General features: G+C 56.7%; 1 protein-coding gene and 1 long non-coding RNA gene across 11 annotated transcripts in view; both read left to right on the forward strand.

Moving 5' to 3' along the window:
- The window catches only part of CMIP (c-Maf inducing protein), a 224486-nt gene extending 222437 nt beyond the window's left edge, over window positions 1-2049 (forward strand). For all 5 annotated transcript variants that reach the window (XM_032326250.1, XM_032326251.1, XM_032326254.1 and 2 more), the window contains one exon: window positions 29-2049. In XM_032326250.1, the coding sequence (XP_032182141.1) occupies window positions 29-82 (54 nt within the window). In that variant the 3' untranslated portion in view covers window positions 83-2049. The remainder of the gene's footprint in view (window positions 1-28) is intronic.
- Window positions 2050-7163: 5114 nt separating this feature from the next.
- Window positions 7164-13287, forward strand: LOC116580161. Of its 6 annotated transcripts, none has more exons than XR_004281525.1 (3): window positions 7164-7284; window positions 10396-10544; window positions 11355-11994. It is a non-coding gene; the product is annotated as an uncharacterized LOC116580161 (long non-coding RNA). The 6 variants fall into 6 exon arrangements; XR_004281523.1 differs by lacking the exon at window positions 7164-7284 and adding an exon at window positions 7587-8186; XR_004281521.1 differs by lacking the exon at window positions 7164-7284 and adding an exon at window positions 13229-13287 and having other exon boundaries at window positions 10255-10544; window positions 11355-12912.
- Window positions 13288-13291: the final 4 nt, after the last annotated feature.

Genomic DNA, 13291 nt, shown 5'->3' on the forward strand with positions numbered 1-13291 from the left:
GGACCGGCTCCTTCTTGCCACCCCACAGGCCAAGCTCCCCAATCTGAAGGAGGTGGACGTCCGCTACACGGAAGCCTGGTGAACCTCCCGCCTCGGCAGGACGGCGTTTGCAGCTGCGACACACAACTCTTGACTAATAGCCGTAGAGCACCGGTCCTGGGGTCCTACCCCCAGCGTCCTGGCTGTGAGATAGATGGGGGAGTCTTTCTGGGGGCGGAGGGCGGAGGGGGGAGGGGTGGGGAGGGGGGCCGTGCGCACGCCCAGCCCCACCTAATTCTTTTAGCTTCATAATTGGAAACCTTGACCTGATCTAAAATGGACTTTGTAGCAACCAGAGGAGCATCAGCGGGTCGGGGGAGGGGGTGGGGTGGGCGTGGGGGGCTTGGGGAGGGGGGACCCTTTGTGGATTTTCTTTGCCTTTGTGTTTAATGCTGTGTGGGAGAAGTCAACCCTGATGCCACCATCACACGACCCCGATGGGCCTCGAGGGCTGAGGAAGGATGCTTTTTCTTCCTCAGAGGCTCCACGGAGAACTCAGCCCCCTGCCATTGGGACAAGAAAACCCAGACATGTCATCCCACCGTCCGTGTCCTCGCCATTGCTATGCAAAGTGATTCTTGTTGTACATAAGATTTAAATAATGCGCCTATTTAAGAAATGTTGACAAATTGCAGGTCTGGGACCTGCCTCTTATTTATGAAGTCTTTGACCCTCCCTCCCCCCTCCTGCCCTCCCCCTGCCCGCCCCTGGCCTGTAGGACTGTACAGACCAGTCAGCTGTTGGGGTAGTGGTAGTATTATTGTTATTTTTTTTAAAGGAAACCGACAAAAAAAGAAACCTCCTTGGAAAATTAATTGCTTTTTCGTAATGAATTCTGTATGCTAATGCTCGGCCGTCCGTCTGCCCCCCCAGCCCCCCCCCCCACTGTGCATTTCCAAGTCCCCCGTGTCTCCAACTTACTCACGGGTGGGAGTCAGGCTGGGGAAGTGGGAGGTGGGGTCCCCACGTTGCAGTCTTGCTCCCGCCAGGCCCCGGCTTTCTCTCAGCCCCTTTTACCCGTGTGTGGGGGGGTGCTTGACCTGTGCTCCCAGCCCCGCCCGGGAGAGCTCCCATCTCCCGTGGCCTCCACCCTCCCCATCCCCACCGAGACTGTGGCCCGCGGCCTCCCTGCCATCCTGTGCTTCGCGTGGTCTCCTCATGCATGCCCGCTTCTTTGCATGGTCTCTTGGGAGAAGAGAGAGACATCACCTCCACCAGCCTGACTGCCCGCCCTGCCCCCATGAATGTGACCACTGCGGCGCAGATACCCCTTCTGTCCCCACCCCGGTCCCGAAGACAAACCAACCTCCATTTCTTTTGTAAACAGTCTGGCTTTTTCTTAACAAGCCCTCACTGTACAGAACAGCCCTTTTATGGTTTACTTGGGGTCCCCTCTCCCCCAAGCCCCCTTTTCTGTTGGTTTAGCACAAATACCGCCCCCCTCCGGCACCTCCAGACCTAACCCCCAGTCAATGTAATTGTTTTATATATATTTAATCTTATTCAATGGAAACCATGCTTTTGTCGTTTTATACTTTGCTAGGTAGACTTTATTACCCCCCGACTATGCCCTCATTTTTTTAAAAAAGGAAAAAAAAAAAAGAAATTGGGTTTCAGTCTTAATTCATTTTACGTGCCAGGTTTTATTTTGTGTGTGCGTGTGAGTGTGTTCTGTTTCGTGTTTTGTTTTGTTTTGTTTTGTTTTCTGTTGTTGTTGTTTTCTGTTGTTTGGTTTTATTCTCTCCCCTCCGGTCCCATACTTTATAGCACTCTGGTGCAGGAAGAAGCAGAAGCAAAAAAAACAAAAAAACAAAAAAACAAAAAACAAAACAAAACAAAAAAAACTTTAAAAAACTTTAAAAAAGGAAAAAAAAAAAAAAAAGAACCGAGACATGCCACCTTTTCCCTTCGCACTGTTGCTTTTCCTGATGGTTAATACTACTGTCACGTAGCTGTGTTCAGAGATGTGAAATACTTTCAGGCAAAAATAAACTGTAAGTGACTCATTGACATCTGGCCTTTCTGTGTGGCTTCGAGGGAGCCTTTCGGTGGGGATGGGAAGGGGATAAGACCCCGGCGGAGGTCAGGACTCCTGGGTGTCCCGGGCTCCTCACCCGCGGCGCGGTTGACATGTGGGCCAGATGCCCCTGTGTCATGAGGTCACTCTGGGCATCCTAGGATGTTGTGCGGCGTCCCTGGCCTCCGCTGGCCACCCCCAGTCCTCACAACCAGAACACCCCCAGGGGACAAGAATCATACCCCCAGGGGAAACCCCAGGCAGCCATTGTGTGCCTCAGGGCCCCTAGGGTAGCTCTAGTCTAGAACTTCTAGGACCCCTGTGCCTTTCCTTCATCTGGGGGGTCTCAGGAAATGCCAATTTTGATTTCCAGGGTCTGGGTGGGGCCCTCCTAGGACCTCTGGGCAGCAGAGAGGCTGCTGGTTTATGGAAGCTCTTCTGAGTTCAACAGCCTAGAACCATCCATTCAGCTGCCCTGGCACCCACATGTCTCCCCAAGAGGGCTTCAGTGCATCCTGGGAGCTTTATTTCCACCCCTCTCCCAAGCCCTTTGCCGTCCAGTGTTTTCTCACTAAGACCCCAGCCCAGTGGCCCCATCGCTCACCCCGCCCCATGTCCAGGCCATCGCCAGCCCTCAGAAGCGACTCCTTGCCCATCTGTACGCCCACCTCCTTCACCCAAAGCCAGCCCCTCGTCTCTCTCCGGAAGACTGGGGCGGCACCTCGCCGTCTCCCGGGGTCCATTGTACACCCCCGTCCGACCCTTGCTGCCCGCCCTGGCTCTCCCCATCCTCACTCCCCGGTCCTGCCCTCCTTGCTTCCAGAGGCCTCTGTACACCCATCGAGGGGACAGCCCAGAACGTGATGGGGTATCCGCTGCTTCGCCTCCGGCCACACCGGGAAGGCAGGTGCCATGGGCAAGGATCCGGAGGGCCCTGGCTTCGTGACGGCCAGCCCTGGCGAGACCCGTGTGTGCGTGCAGACATGTGTGCAAGGCGCTGCCGCCTTCTCGGTCACTGACCCTTGCCGCCCCGGGGAGGGCCTGGCTCACCCCAGTGCACATAACTACCAAATGCAAGGAGGTGGGGGGGGGGCGCCAGCCATCCTGTCCTCAGCCCTCCTCCTCACTCTGTTCTGCATCACCTGGGATCCCGTGCCCCGGCTTCTCGGGGAGCCTGGGGAATGCAGGCTACGCAGGGCAGGTCGGGAGGCCGGAAGAGAGATGTCAAGGTGCTTCTTCCTCCGGGCATCCCAGCTTCACGGTATCCTTCCTCCGCTACTCCAGCTCAGGGGGTTATACCATTGTCAGCCCAGGCCTCCGCCTCGTCAGACCTGCCTGCTCCTGCCAGCTCGGGAGCCTCACACCCTTTGACCCCCACCTGCCCTGCAGGAGGTCCCGAGTCCGGCCATTGGCCCTCCCCCTGGCACGCCTGAGCCTCACTGTGTCTTCCCTTTTAAGCCCGTGGCTTAAGACATGTGTTCTCTCACGCCTCGGGAGACCAGAAGTCAAAGTCAGGATGTCGGCAGGGTCGCACTCTTTCCTTATCTCTTCCAGCTCCGGGGCCTCCGGGCATTCCTGGTCGTGGCTCCGCTGCCCCAGCCTCTCGGCCTTTCTCACCCCAACCCCCACTCCTGCGTCTCTTTACCCTCTGCTTTCTCTTACCGAGACCGCTGCCGCGGGATGTAGGGCCCACCCGGATGACCTAGGACGACCTCATGGACAGGTCCGTAACGGGATCATCTCTGCAAAGACTCCTTTTCCAAACGAGGTCACGGCCATACGTTCCAGGTGAAAGCAGCTCCTGGACCCCAGCACTGGAGGGCAAAGATGGGAGGAAGAAGAGCCCGTGTTCCGTCGTTCACACTTTCAAGCCTGGGATTCGTCCTGCGGGCTCTGAACGATAGGGAGATTGCAATTATCCATCCGCTTTCTAACGAAACACTTAGGGAGCCCCTACTGTGTCCTACTATGACCCTTCTTGCCTGATGGGGAAGTGGAGGCCAGGAGAAGCTGGGTCTCTTGGTCAAGGTCGCACAGGGAGCAGGGCCCTGGGGGAGGACATCTCTGCATTGCTGCCTGGTGGGTGGATGGGGCTGGGACCACGGCAGGGACCATGTCGAGAACCAGATCCAAGAGGAGCTCAGGAGTCAAACGGCAGGACTTGGGACTAGCACAGAGGGAAGGCCGGCCAGGAGTCAAGATCACGTTCAGTTTCTTGGCTGAGTCCCCATGTCAGGCTTCGAAGGGCCTAGACTTAGCAGTTCTTGAGGACAAGCGGGGCTGGTATGTCTCCCTCCTAGTGGGCTCTGAGGCCTGCTTTCCCTGGGGGCGCCTCCCTCCACGGTCACCAGGTACGTCCGCTCTAGCCAAGTCTACAGCTGGGGACCCCAGATCCGCTTGCACCCGTGTTCGGAGCTGGAGGTGGCACCTGACGGGAGGTCTCCTACGTGGCCAGCAGGCGTGGAACTTGGTTCGCCCTCTTTGGAAAGCGTTTCAGCTAGAGCTAAAGCTAAGCTCCTGCCCCACCCTGGGCATATGCCCCACAACCCCTCTCCTGGGCGAACGCCCCAGAGAACCAAGTGCTGGTGTCCACCAAGAGACGCAAGCAAGAACACTTCCAGCAGAATTCTTCGTCACGGCCGAGGAGCTGGAAGCCGCCCAAATACCCACTGAGAGGAGAGTAAACAAAGCAGGGGAGTCACGTGGCGGGACTGCGCAGGTGTCCCCATCAATAGGAGAATGAATAGACACAGTGACACAGTCCTACGATGGAATTCTGCAGAAAAGGACAAAAGAGCCAACTGCCGCTACCCACAGTGACGTGAATTAATTGGACAGACGTTCCGTGTGTGCGAGGAGCCAGACATCCGTGAGGGTTTGCCACCGGATCCCGTTCACGTGAGTTCATGCACAGGTACCAGGCATCTGTGATTATGGAGGTCAAACGGAGGTTGTTGATAGCCCGGGGGCGGGACGTGCTATTGACTGGGAAGTTGGAGGGAGCTTTCTGGGGTGATGACAATGCCCGGCTTCTTGATCTGCAGTCCCACGGGTGTTTAAACACTCATGGAGCTCCACATTTCAGATCTGTGTCATTTACTGCACAGGTGACACCTGGCGGGTTCAGTACATTAAGCCTCTGTCTTTGGCTCAGGTCACGATCCCAGGGGCCTGAATCCAGCCGCGGGTCCTGGAGCTCCCCGCTCCATGGGGAGTCTGCTTCTCCCTCGGCCGCACTCATGAGCTCGCTCGCTCTCTCTTCTCTCAAGTGAAGTTTTTTTAAAAAGTGGCATCAAGTGGACACAACCCAAATGTCCCTGACCAGGCAATAAATACGGTAAATCCAGACAACGGACTATTATCTACCTGCAAGAAGGAATGCACTATAGATAGTCATTCCAACACGGATGAACCGTGAAAACATGATGCTGGGGGAAGGAACCCAGACACAAAAGACCACCTATTGTTTTGTTCCATTTATAGGAAATATCCAAAATAGGCAGACCTATGGAGAGGGAAAACAGACTGGTATTTACTGGGGACTAGGAAGCAACTGCTTAATGGCAATGGGGTTTTGTTTGGTGGTGATGAAAATTTTTTACAACGAGAGGTGGTGATCACACAAGGCGTAATTGTTCTAAATGCCTCTTTAAAATGGTGCGTGTTGCATGAATTTTGCCTTTGTTTTGAAAAACGACATCCAAAAAGCAGATTTTAGAGGAAAGCTGGCTGCTGCTCCTCTCTGCTGGGTCTGGGCCTCGGAGGGAGAGGGATGCCAATGCCACCGTGACTTCTAGCCAAGCGGTACTTGCCCATCCTCACCAAGTCGCCTCCCGGTGGAGCTTTGTCCTCTCCTCAAACACTCTACTGCCATCTGCTGGAAAATTGTCTTTATACATACACAAACGCCCTTAAATGTGGCATGCTTGTTCCATGGACAACCCGCGCAGCTGTATAGAGCAGGACATCTGACTTGGCTTTATTTTTCAGTGTAGCTCCTCAGCTTTCAATAGGGCCTTGAAAACCTCCATGCTGCCCTCCTGCCACCTCACCACCCCACCCACGCCCTCTCTGATGCCGAGTAAGGTTAGCCTGAGCCACCTTCTCAGATTTGGCAGGGACATGCGGCCATGTGGTTCCTGATCCCCTCATCCCTGCCCTTCAGACACACCTCTAGAGACAAAAGCTTCCCCAGAGCACCTGTGTTCATCTCCACAGCAGCGGGAGGCTGAGGACCGCAGAGAAGGTCTCCACCAAGCCCCTGGCAATAGGCCTCTTGGCTGCTTGTGTTTCCTCTCCATGTAATGGTAGGAACAACAAGCTGTTCCTCGAGAACACCAGGCTGTGTCTCTTCTCCAGTGTGCCAGGGAGGAGAAGGGGCTGCCGGATCTCGTGGGAAAGAGGCTTAGGAAACGGGGCACCAGAATCTCTGGGTATGGAGCACAGGATATCTGTCCACTGTGGCAGCTCCTCTCTGGCTCCCGCCCCCAACCGTGGCCACAGGAGAGGTGGGAAGTGGGTCAATGATTCTCTCATGGGTTTTCGTTTTGTTTGTTTTGTTTTTATGGGTGGCCATGCCTCGCAAGCCTCTCGTACCCCTGGAGTTCCCATGGTATCCATCATGGGCCTGGAGTTGGGGACTATCTCCCCTGGTGTTGGCGGTTCAAGACAAGCCATGTCTTAGAGAAGTAGGATACAAGCTACATATATAATATAAAATGTTGTAGTAGCCACGGTTTTTAAAGAAACGGGCAAAATCAATTTTAACAATATATTTTCCTTAACCTAACAGACCCCAAATAACATTTCAACATGTAATTAATATAAAACTTACTGAGATATTTCACATTCTTTTCTTTTCTTTTTTTTTTTGTACAAAGTCTTCTGTGTGTCTTGCATTTCCAGCACATCTTCGTTGGGACCAGTCACACACATCTCAAGCACTCCACAGCAGCCATATCTGGCTCTCCTACAGACAGCACAGTTCTAGAACTTCCATAAACCCAGAGCACGTGAAGTGGAGAACAGCATGCGTCCAGGACTTGAAATAGCCTAACGCAGGGAGAACATGGTTTCGGCTTGGATGCGTGGACCGAGAGGAGGCCTCAGAGCTGCCTGTGAGCGACCTCGGGCGGGAGGGTCTCGCAGGTGCCCAGCCTGGGGGGAGGCCCTTACAGAACTGACCTGCAGAGCTGCGGGGTTCAAGGGTCCAGCCCCCAGTCCTTCTGGTAAGCAAGCTCTCGTCCACTTTAACTGATTTTTTGAAAGAAAGGTAGTGTATTCATTTAGGAGAGAAAGCTTGGTAGACATCGACGGAGAAAGTCCACTAACAGCTGCTCAGGGCCAAGGGGCTGGGCAGACAGGCAGGGGCCCTGCTTTCATTTTGGAGTGATGAAAACGTTCTCCTTCCTGTGGTGATGCCGGCACAATGCTGCAAGTACACTAAAAACCCCCCCCGCTGTCCGCTGTGCTTGAGTGGGTTGTGTGGTCAGTGAATTACATCTCAAGTAGGATTTTTTTTTTTTTTTTTGAGAGAAGGAGAAAGAACAGAGGGAGGGGCAGAGGGAGAGAGGCAAATTGGAGCAGACTTCCCAGGGGGCCTGGAACCCCAGGCCAGGCTGGATCCCACTACCCAGAGATCCTGATCGGAGCCCTGATCTAGAGCTGGTGAGCCACTCAGGCGCCCCTCAATAAGGCTATTTATTTTTAATGTACCGTACACCTACTGGGTGCCAGGCACGCTGCAGACTCAGGAGTAAATAAAGCAAAGGCCGTCCCCCCTCCCCCCCCCGCAGTCTGGGGAAGGAGGCAGCCCCCATACAACCCCACAAGCCATCTCCTGACTGCGGCGGAGGGAGCTGCAGGGAGGGGCAGGCTGCTGCAACGAGCGCCTCCGAGAGGGGGAGCACCGAGCTGAAGTGCCCAGACCTTGAAGAGCCCCAGAGGACCCGCGCGCGGGGCAGGTGGAGCCTGGAACCGCCTTCCAGGCAGTGGGAAGAGCGGGCGCGGAGGCCCAGAGGCAGGGCGTGGCCGGGGCGAGGCAGAGACTCGCAGACGGGAGGAGGAGGACGTGGGGGCCTGAGCTGCAGGAGCGAGCGGCCGGGGGCGGAGGCAGAGCGGTGGGGCAGGGGTGCGTGACGCTTTGAGAGTTGTTCGGGTGCGCACCGCCCGCCCCCCACTGAGGAGTGGGCGGGAGGGAGGCGGCCGGGAGTCCGCGAGGGCGGAGGAGGGGGTCGCCGCGGCCCGCCTCCCGCGTTCCTCTCCGCAGGCCGCGCTCCGGGGGCGGGGCTGCTCGCGGACGGAACAGGAAGTCGGGTCTGCCCAGCGAGCGGCCCGCGGCGAGCCCCGGGAGGACGAAGGGGCGGGCGGGCAGGTGGGACGCGGCGGGCCGGGCTCACACCTGTCGGCCCGTGGCGGCGCGGACGGGACGGGTCAGAAGGCGGGTGGCGGCGCCCACGCCCCTGCGGGCCCAGCTGCTGCCGAGCCCGGCTGGGGCCGCGCCAGGCCGGCGGGTGGGGGCGGGAGGCGGCGCCCCCGGCCTCGGGCCCGTGACGTCAACGTTGCCATGGAGACCGCGGCTTTCCCGGCGCACGCCCTGCAGCTGCGGCGGACCCCGGGGCTGGGGAGGCGGCCGCGGGGCTGAGGGGAGCGGGAGGAAGGCGCCCGCGTCGTGCAGCTCTGCCCCAGAGCGCGGCCCAGCGCGACCCCGAGGGGTCCTGCCCCCCGCAGCCTGCGCCCACCCCTGTCGCCCAGACGCGGCTCCTTTCGTGCGGGCTGGGAGACGCTTTGGCTTCAAAGAGCGCGGGGTCCCCCGCGGCCCTCCCCACAGTAACAGACCGAAGGGGCTTGCTCCGTCCGTCCCGTCGACCTACCCCCCCCCCACTCCTGGCTCCAGGGTTTCGTGTCCACGAACCCCTTCCTTCCCAGAGCATGTAGTGAGGCCGTCCTGGGGCCCTGCGGGTGCCCAGCGCCTGGCCCGCTCCTGCGGCCCCCAGCACGACCCCGCGAGGGAGAAGCGGCGATCTGTCCCCGCCGCCCCGAGGAGCGCACTAGGCAGTGGGGTTCTCTTTGTCTCTCCACCGTGCTCAGGCCCATCTTCCCTTCCAGATTCTTCCACCTTGAGGACACAGTGTCCAGGCAGTTGACTTCGGTTCACCTCCGGATTCTCGCTCCTTTCAGGCCTCTTCCTCCTTCCCACTTCTGAGGGGGACGCCTGTCCCGGACTTGGCAGGTGTTGCCCTTGTCGCTGTGTGCTCGCTGCTGCTTCTCCACCTGGTCACGGGGGTGCTCGCGCTGTGGCCCCGGTGTGCGCACTTGGCAGGACTGGGTGGAGTGGGAGTGAGGGTCCCTGCCACAGGGTGCCACAGGGTCCCCCAGGTCCCGCCCCAAGTTGCTAGTCACCTACCTCCAGCTGCTGCTGATGTAGGAAAGAGGGTGTTAGGGTTCAACACCGATGGCCAAGGAAGGATTCTTGGGAGGTCTTTGGTGCAAAAAGGTGATTTTATTAAAGCATGGGGACAGGGCCCTGGGGCAGGAAGAGCCACACTGGGGTCATGAGGCGTGGCCCGTTATAGACTTCCAAGTGGGAAGGGGGTTAGGAATAGCAGAGGTTTCTAAGGAATTTTGGAAGCAAGCTTTCCAGGACCTTGAGGGGCTAGCTGTTGTGGGAAAAGGTCATTTATTACCATCTGATAAAACCTTGGTCAGGAGACCCTTCAGAAGCATATGGGTGAGCCATATGGAGGGGTGTGGGGGGTGGTGATTGCCAAAACATATCTTGGGCGTTTAGAGATAAAGGAAGCATCCAAAGGAGCTTTTTTATGTTAAAGTAGATTTACAGGATCCTGGTTGCGGTGGTGGGGAGGGGGTCACACTCGGATTGCCTTTTGCCCTTAGCAGTGAATAAAGACCAGACCCCTCCCTTGGGGAGTCTGTGTTGTGGAGAAGTCCGGTAAGAAACAGAATTAATAAGAAAAAGGATGTAGCGTCTTAAAAGGATAGATGTGATGGGAAGAAAACCCAAACAAGGGGATGGAGAGAATAGAGGAAAGGTGCCCCGGGAAGGCGTCGGTGAGAAGGGGAAATTTGGGTAAAGACCTGAAGGAGGAGAGGGAGGATCCAAGGGATGTTTGCGGGGAAGAGCATTCCAGGCAGCGAGAACAGCCAGTGCAAAGGCCCTGAGGTCAAAGCAGGTAAGGAGTATGAGAGGAAGAGGAGATGATGCAGCCAGAGCAGAGTGAGCAAAGCCGAGAGGAGAGGAGGGGACTGTCTCCTGAGTCTGCTGCCTGCTGCGTGGAGGCCGTGGGTTTTACTGAGACTCTGCACTCTTGTCCTCACAGATGAGCAGGCATGCTTCCGTACCTGCCGCCAGTGGCCCCTGGCTGAGCGCCCTCCTGTGCACCGTGTCCTCTCAGCTCCCAAATACTCTCATTATTCCCACTAGTAGATGAGAAAACTGAGGAATGAGATGGGATTCATCTGGAAAAAGGTATGTGTCGGGGGAGGGCCTGGGCCTCTCTAATGTTCTCAGGGAGGAGACCACGAGGCCTGTCATAAGAAAGAAACCGGCTTTTCTGTGGTTGTTCCACTCGGTCTCCAGAAAAGCCCAAATCTTGGGGTCACAGGCTGCTCCAGAGTGGGGCAGGAGGCTTTGTTGTCCCCAGTCTTCCTTCCCTAGGCTGATGGCCCCCAGCCACAGCCAGCAGCCGTAGAATTAGCACCCCCTGGTGTGGAGGTGGTCAGTTGAGAGAACCAGGTTTTTCCTACCTGGCCTAAAGGATTGTGGGAGGACTCGGGGTGGTTCTCAGCAGGACAAAAGGAGGCTGGCGGGGCTTCGGGTGGGGAACCGACTTCCACCTTTGAGGGAGGGGACCAGCCTCCTGACCAACCCCCTAGGTCCCTTGGCCTGTCTGGGCGAGTCCCATAGAATTGAGGTCTAGAAAATGTTTCCTCACCTGGGCGACAGATATTTTCATGGGTCTGTTTGTCCTGTGTGGAGGGGCGGCTGGCTGGCTGGGTGGCTGAGGAAGTGATGAATGAAGGACCAGACAGGGGGAATGGATTCGTGGCTGGACGGACAGATACGCGAGGAGATGGGTAGTGGAGTCGGTAGTGGCTGAATGGGTGGCCGTGGAAAGGATGAGTGGATGGTTTAGTGACTCATGAGTGGGTGTATTAAGTATCTCCTACAGTGTAAAAAAATCACCCCAAAAGGTAGTGGCTTGGAACAACAAATAGGCATCTCAGTTTCTGTGGGGCCGGAACTCAGGAGGGGCTCGGCAGGGTGGTTCTCACTCAGGGCTCCCACGGGGCTGCCATCGGGACAGCAGCCGCAGTCTTTGTCTTATCTGAAGGCATCCCGGGCTGGAGAGCCCACTTCTGCAATGGCATCCCACACCGCGGTTGGCCGAAGGCCTCAGTTTCTCCTCCACTGGTTCTCCGGAAGCCTACTTAAGTGTTCTCATGACGTGGCTCTTTCTACAGTGACTGATCAGAGAGCGACCAAAGCCGAAACTATGGGGATCTTTATCACTAAGGTCTCTGATGTCAGCAAGTCAACTGACATCAGCCCACGCTCAGGGGAGGCAAATTAGGACCCACTGCTGGAAGGAAGAGCATCAGAGAATTTGTGGACAGATTTTTAAAACTGTGGCAACAGATAAAGGGATGGTGTACCCACTGTTCTTCCGTGATGGTGGGATCTTAGCATGATCTCAGCCCCACAGCCCGCTTGTGAAATTCACCTGGGACGCTTCTAGATGCTCTCTGAGCCAGGGCGCCAACCCCAGGCCCTCTGAAGGACTTGCTCAGAGCAGAGACTGGACCTTTGTGGGTTTGTTTTGTGGAAAGATCTTAAACTGTAGCCGTAACATTTCTGTTTCCACCGCATTTTGTTACTGTAAAACGTGCACATTGTAAAACAGACCGTTTTAGCCGCTTTCGAAGGTGTGGCTCGGTGACAAAGGGTTTATTCAGGTGGTGGACCCCTCCCCTCCAGAAATGTTCATTTTCTGAAACCAAAGCCCTACCTGTTCAACCCCCACTCCCCACTCCTCCCTGCCCAGCCCACAGCGAGGCCATGTTCCGTCTCTCCGAGTTCCCCCCGCTCTAGACCCAGCGGAGTGGAACCCCGGGGCCTCGGGCTTGATTGACTTAGTTAGCACAGTGACGTCGTTGTAGGCACGTCAGAGCTTCATTGCTGTTGCAGCTGAATAACCTTCCATTGTCCGAGTGGACCCCGTTTTGTTTATGCATTGTCTGTCGGTGGGCGATGAGACCGTATCCACGCTGGTCTCGTCAAGGCTCCCAGGTGATTCTGATGAGCTACCAGGGATGAAAAACAAGGCCTCAGACGAGTGCCTCGCAGTCCTGGCTGCACGTGCCAATCACCTGGTAGTGGTTCAAAAAATACCAACGCCCGGTGAGCCTGGCCGACCCCCTGGATCAGGATCTCTGGCAGGGGGACTGGGGAGTCTGTAAGAATAACCCAATTCCTTCCCCTAGAACGCCAGGGGGTGCGGACTCATTGCCAAGCCTCTGCTGCCCCCTGGTGGCAGCACCTGGGATCCTCCCTCCACCCCGGGACTCGCCTACCTGCTCACAAGGAGTCCAGGAGGGCCAGGCCCCCACCCATGCCATTCCCTGGGGGTCTGGGGATCCTGTGAGGCTCTACCCGGCCCCACTCCCCCACTATCTCCTGGGTTCCCTGTCTAGAAGAACAGAGGAGTCTATTAGAGAGGAGAAGGCACAGACAGGTGGAGGACTCCACTTTGCTGCTTGCCGGCTGCATGACCTTGAACAAGCCATTTCATCCATGCTGGGGGGACGACCACAAGTCCCTGAGATCAGAGTTACGGGTGCGGGTTAGCTTTGGGGAGCACCTGGAATTCCTCAGCCTCGGCCCTGCTGACATTTCAGTGGTATTAATCCCCGTGGTGGAGACCCCCTGGGCACGGGAGGGTTTGGAACGGCCCTCCTGGCCTCATCCCATGACCCAACAATGAAACCCCCAGTTCTGACAACCAAGAATGTTTCCAGATACGACAGATGTCCCCTGGGTATAGGGTTGCCAGACCAAAAAGGCAGGTTTCCCAGTGACATTTCAGATAAGCGACTCACATCTTTTTGGTCTCACGATGTCCCAAAGGTTGCCTTTTTCTTTGCTAAATCCAGAAACCCTACAAAACCACCTCAGTGGAGAGCCACTGCCCCTCGAGTGTGTGATGCCTACAGGAG

The sequence above is a fragment of the Mustela erminea genome, chromosome 19, assembly GCF_009829155.1.
Source record: "Mustela erminea isolate mMusErm1 chromosome 19, mMusErm1.Pri, whole genome shotgun sequence".
In the NCBI taxonomy this organism is placed as follows: Eukaryota; Metazoa; Chordata; class Mammalia; order Carnivora; family Mustelidae; genus Mustela; species Mustela erminea.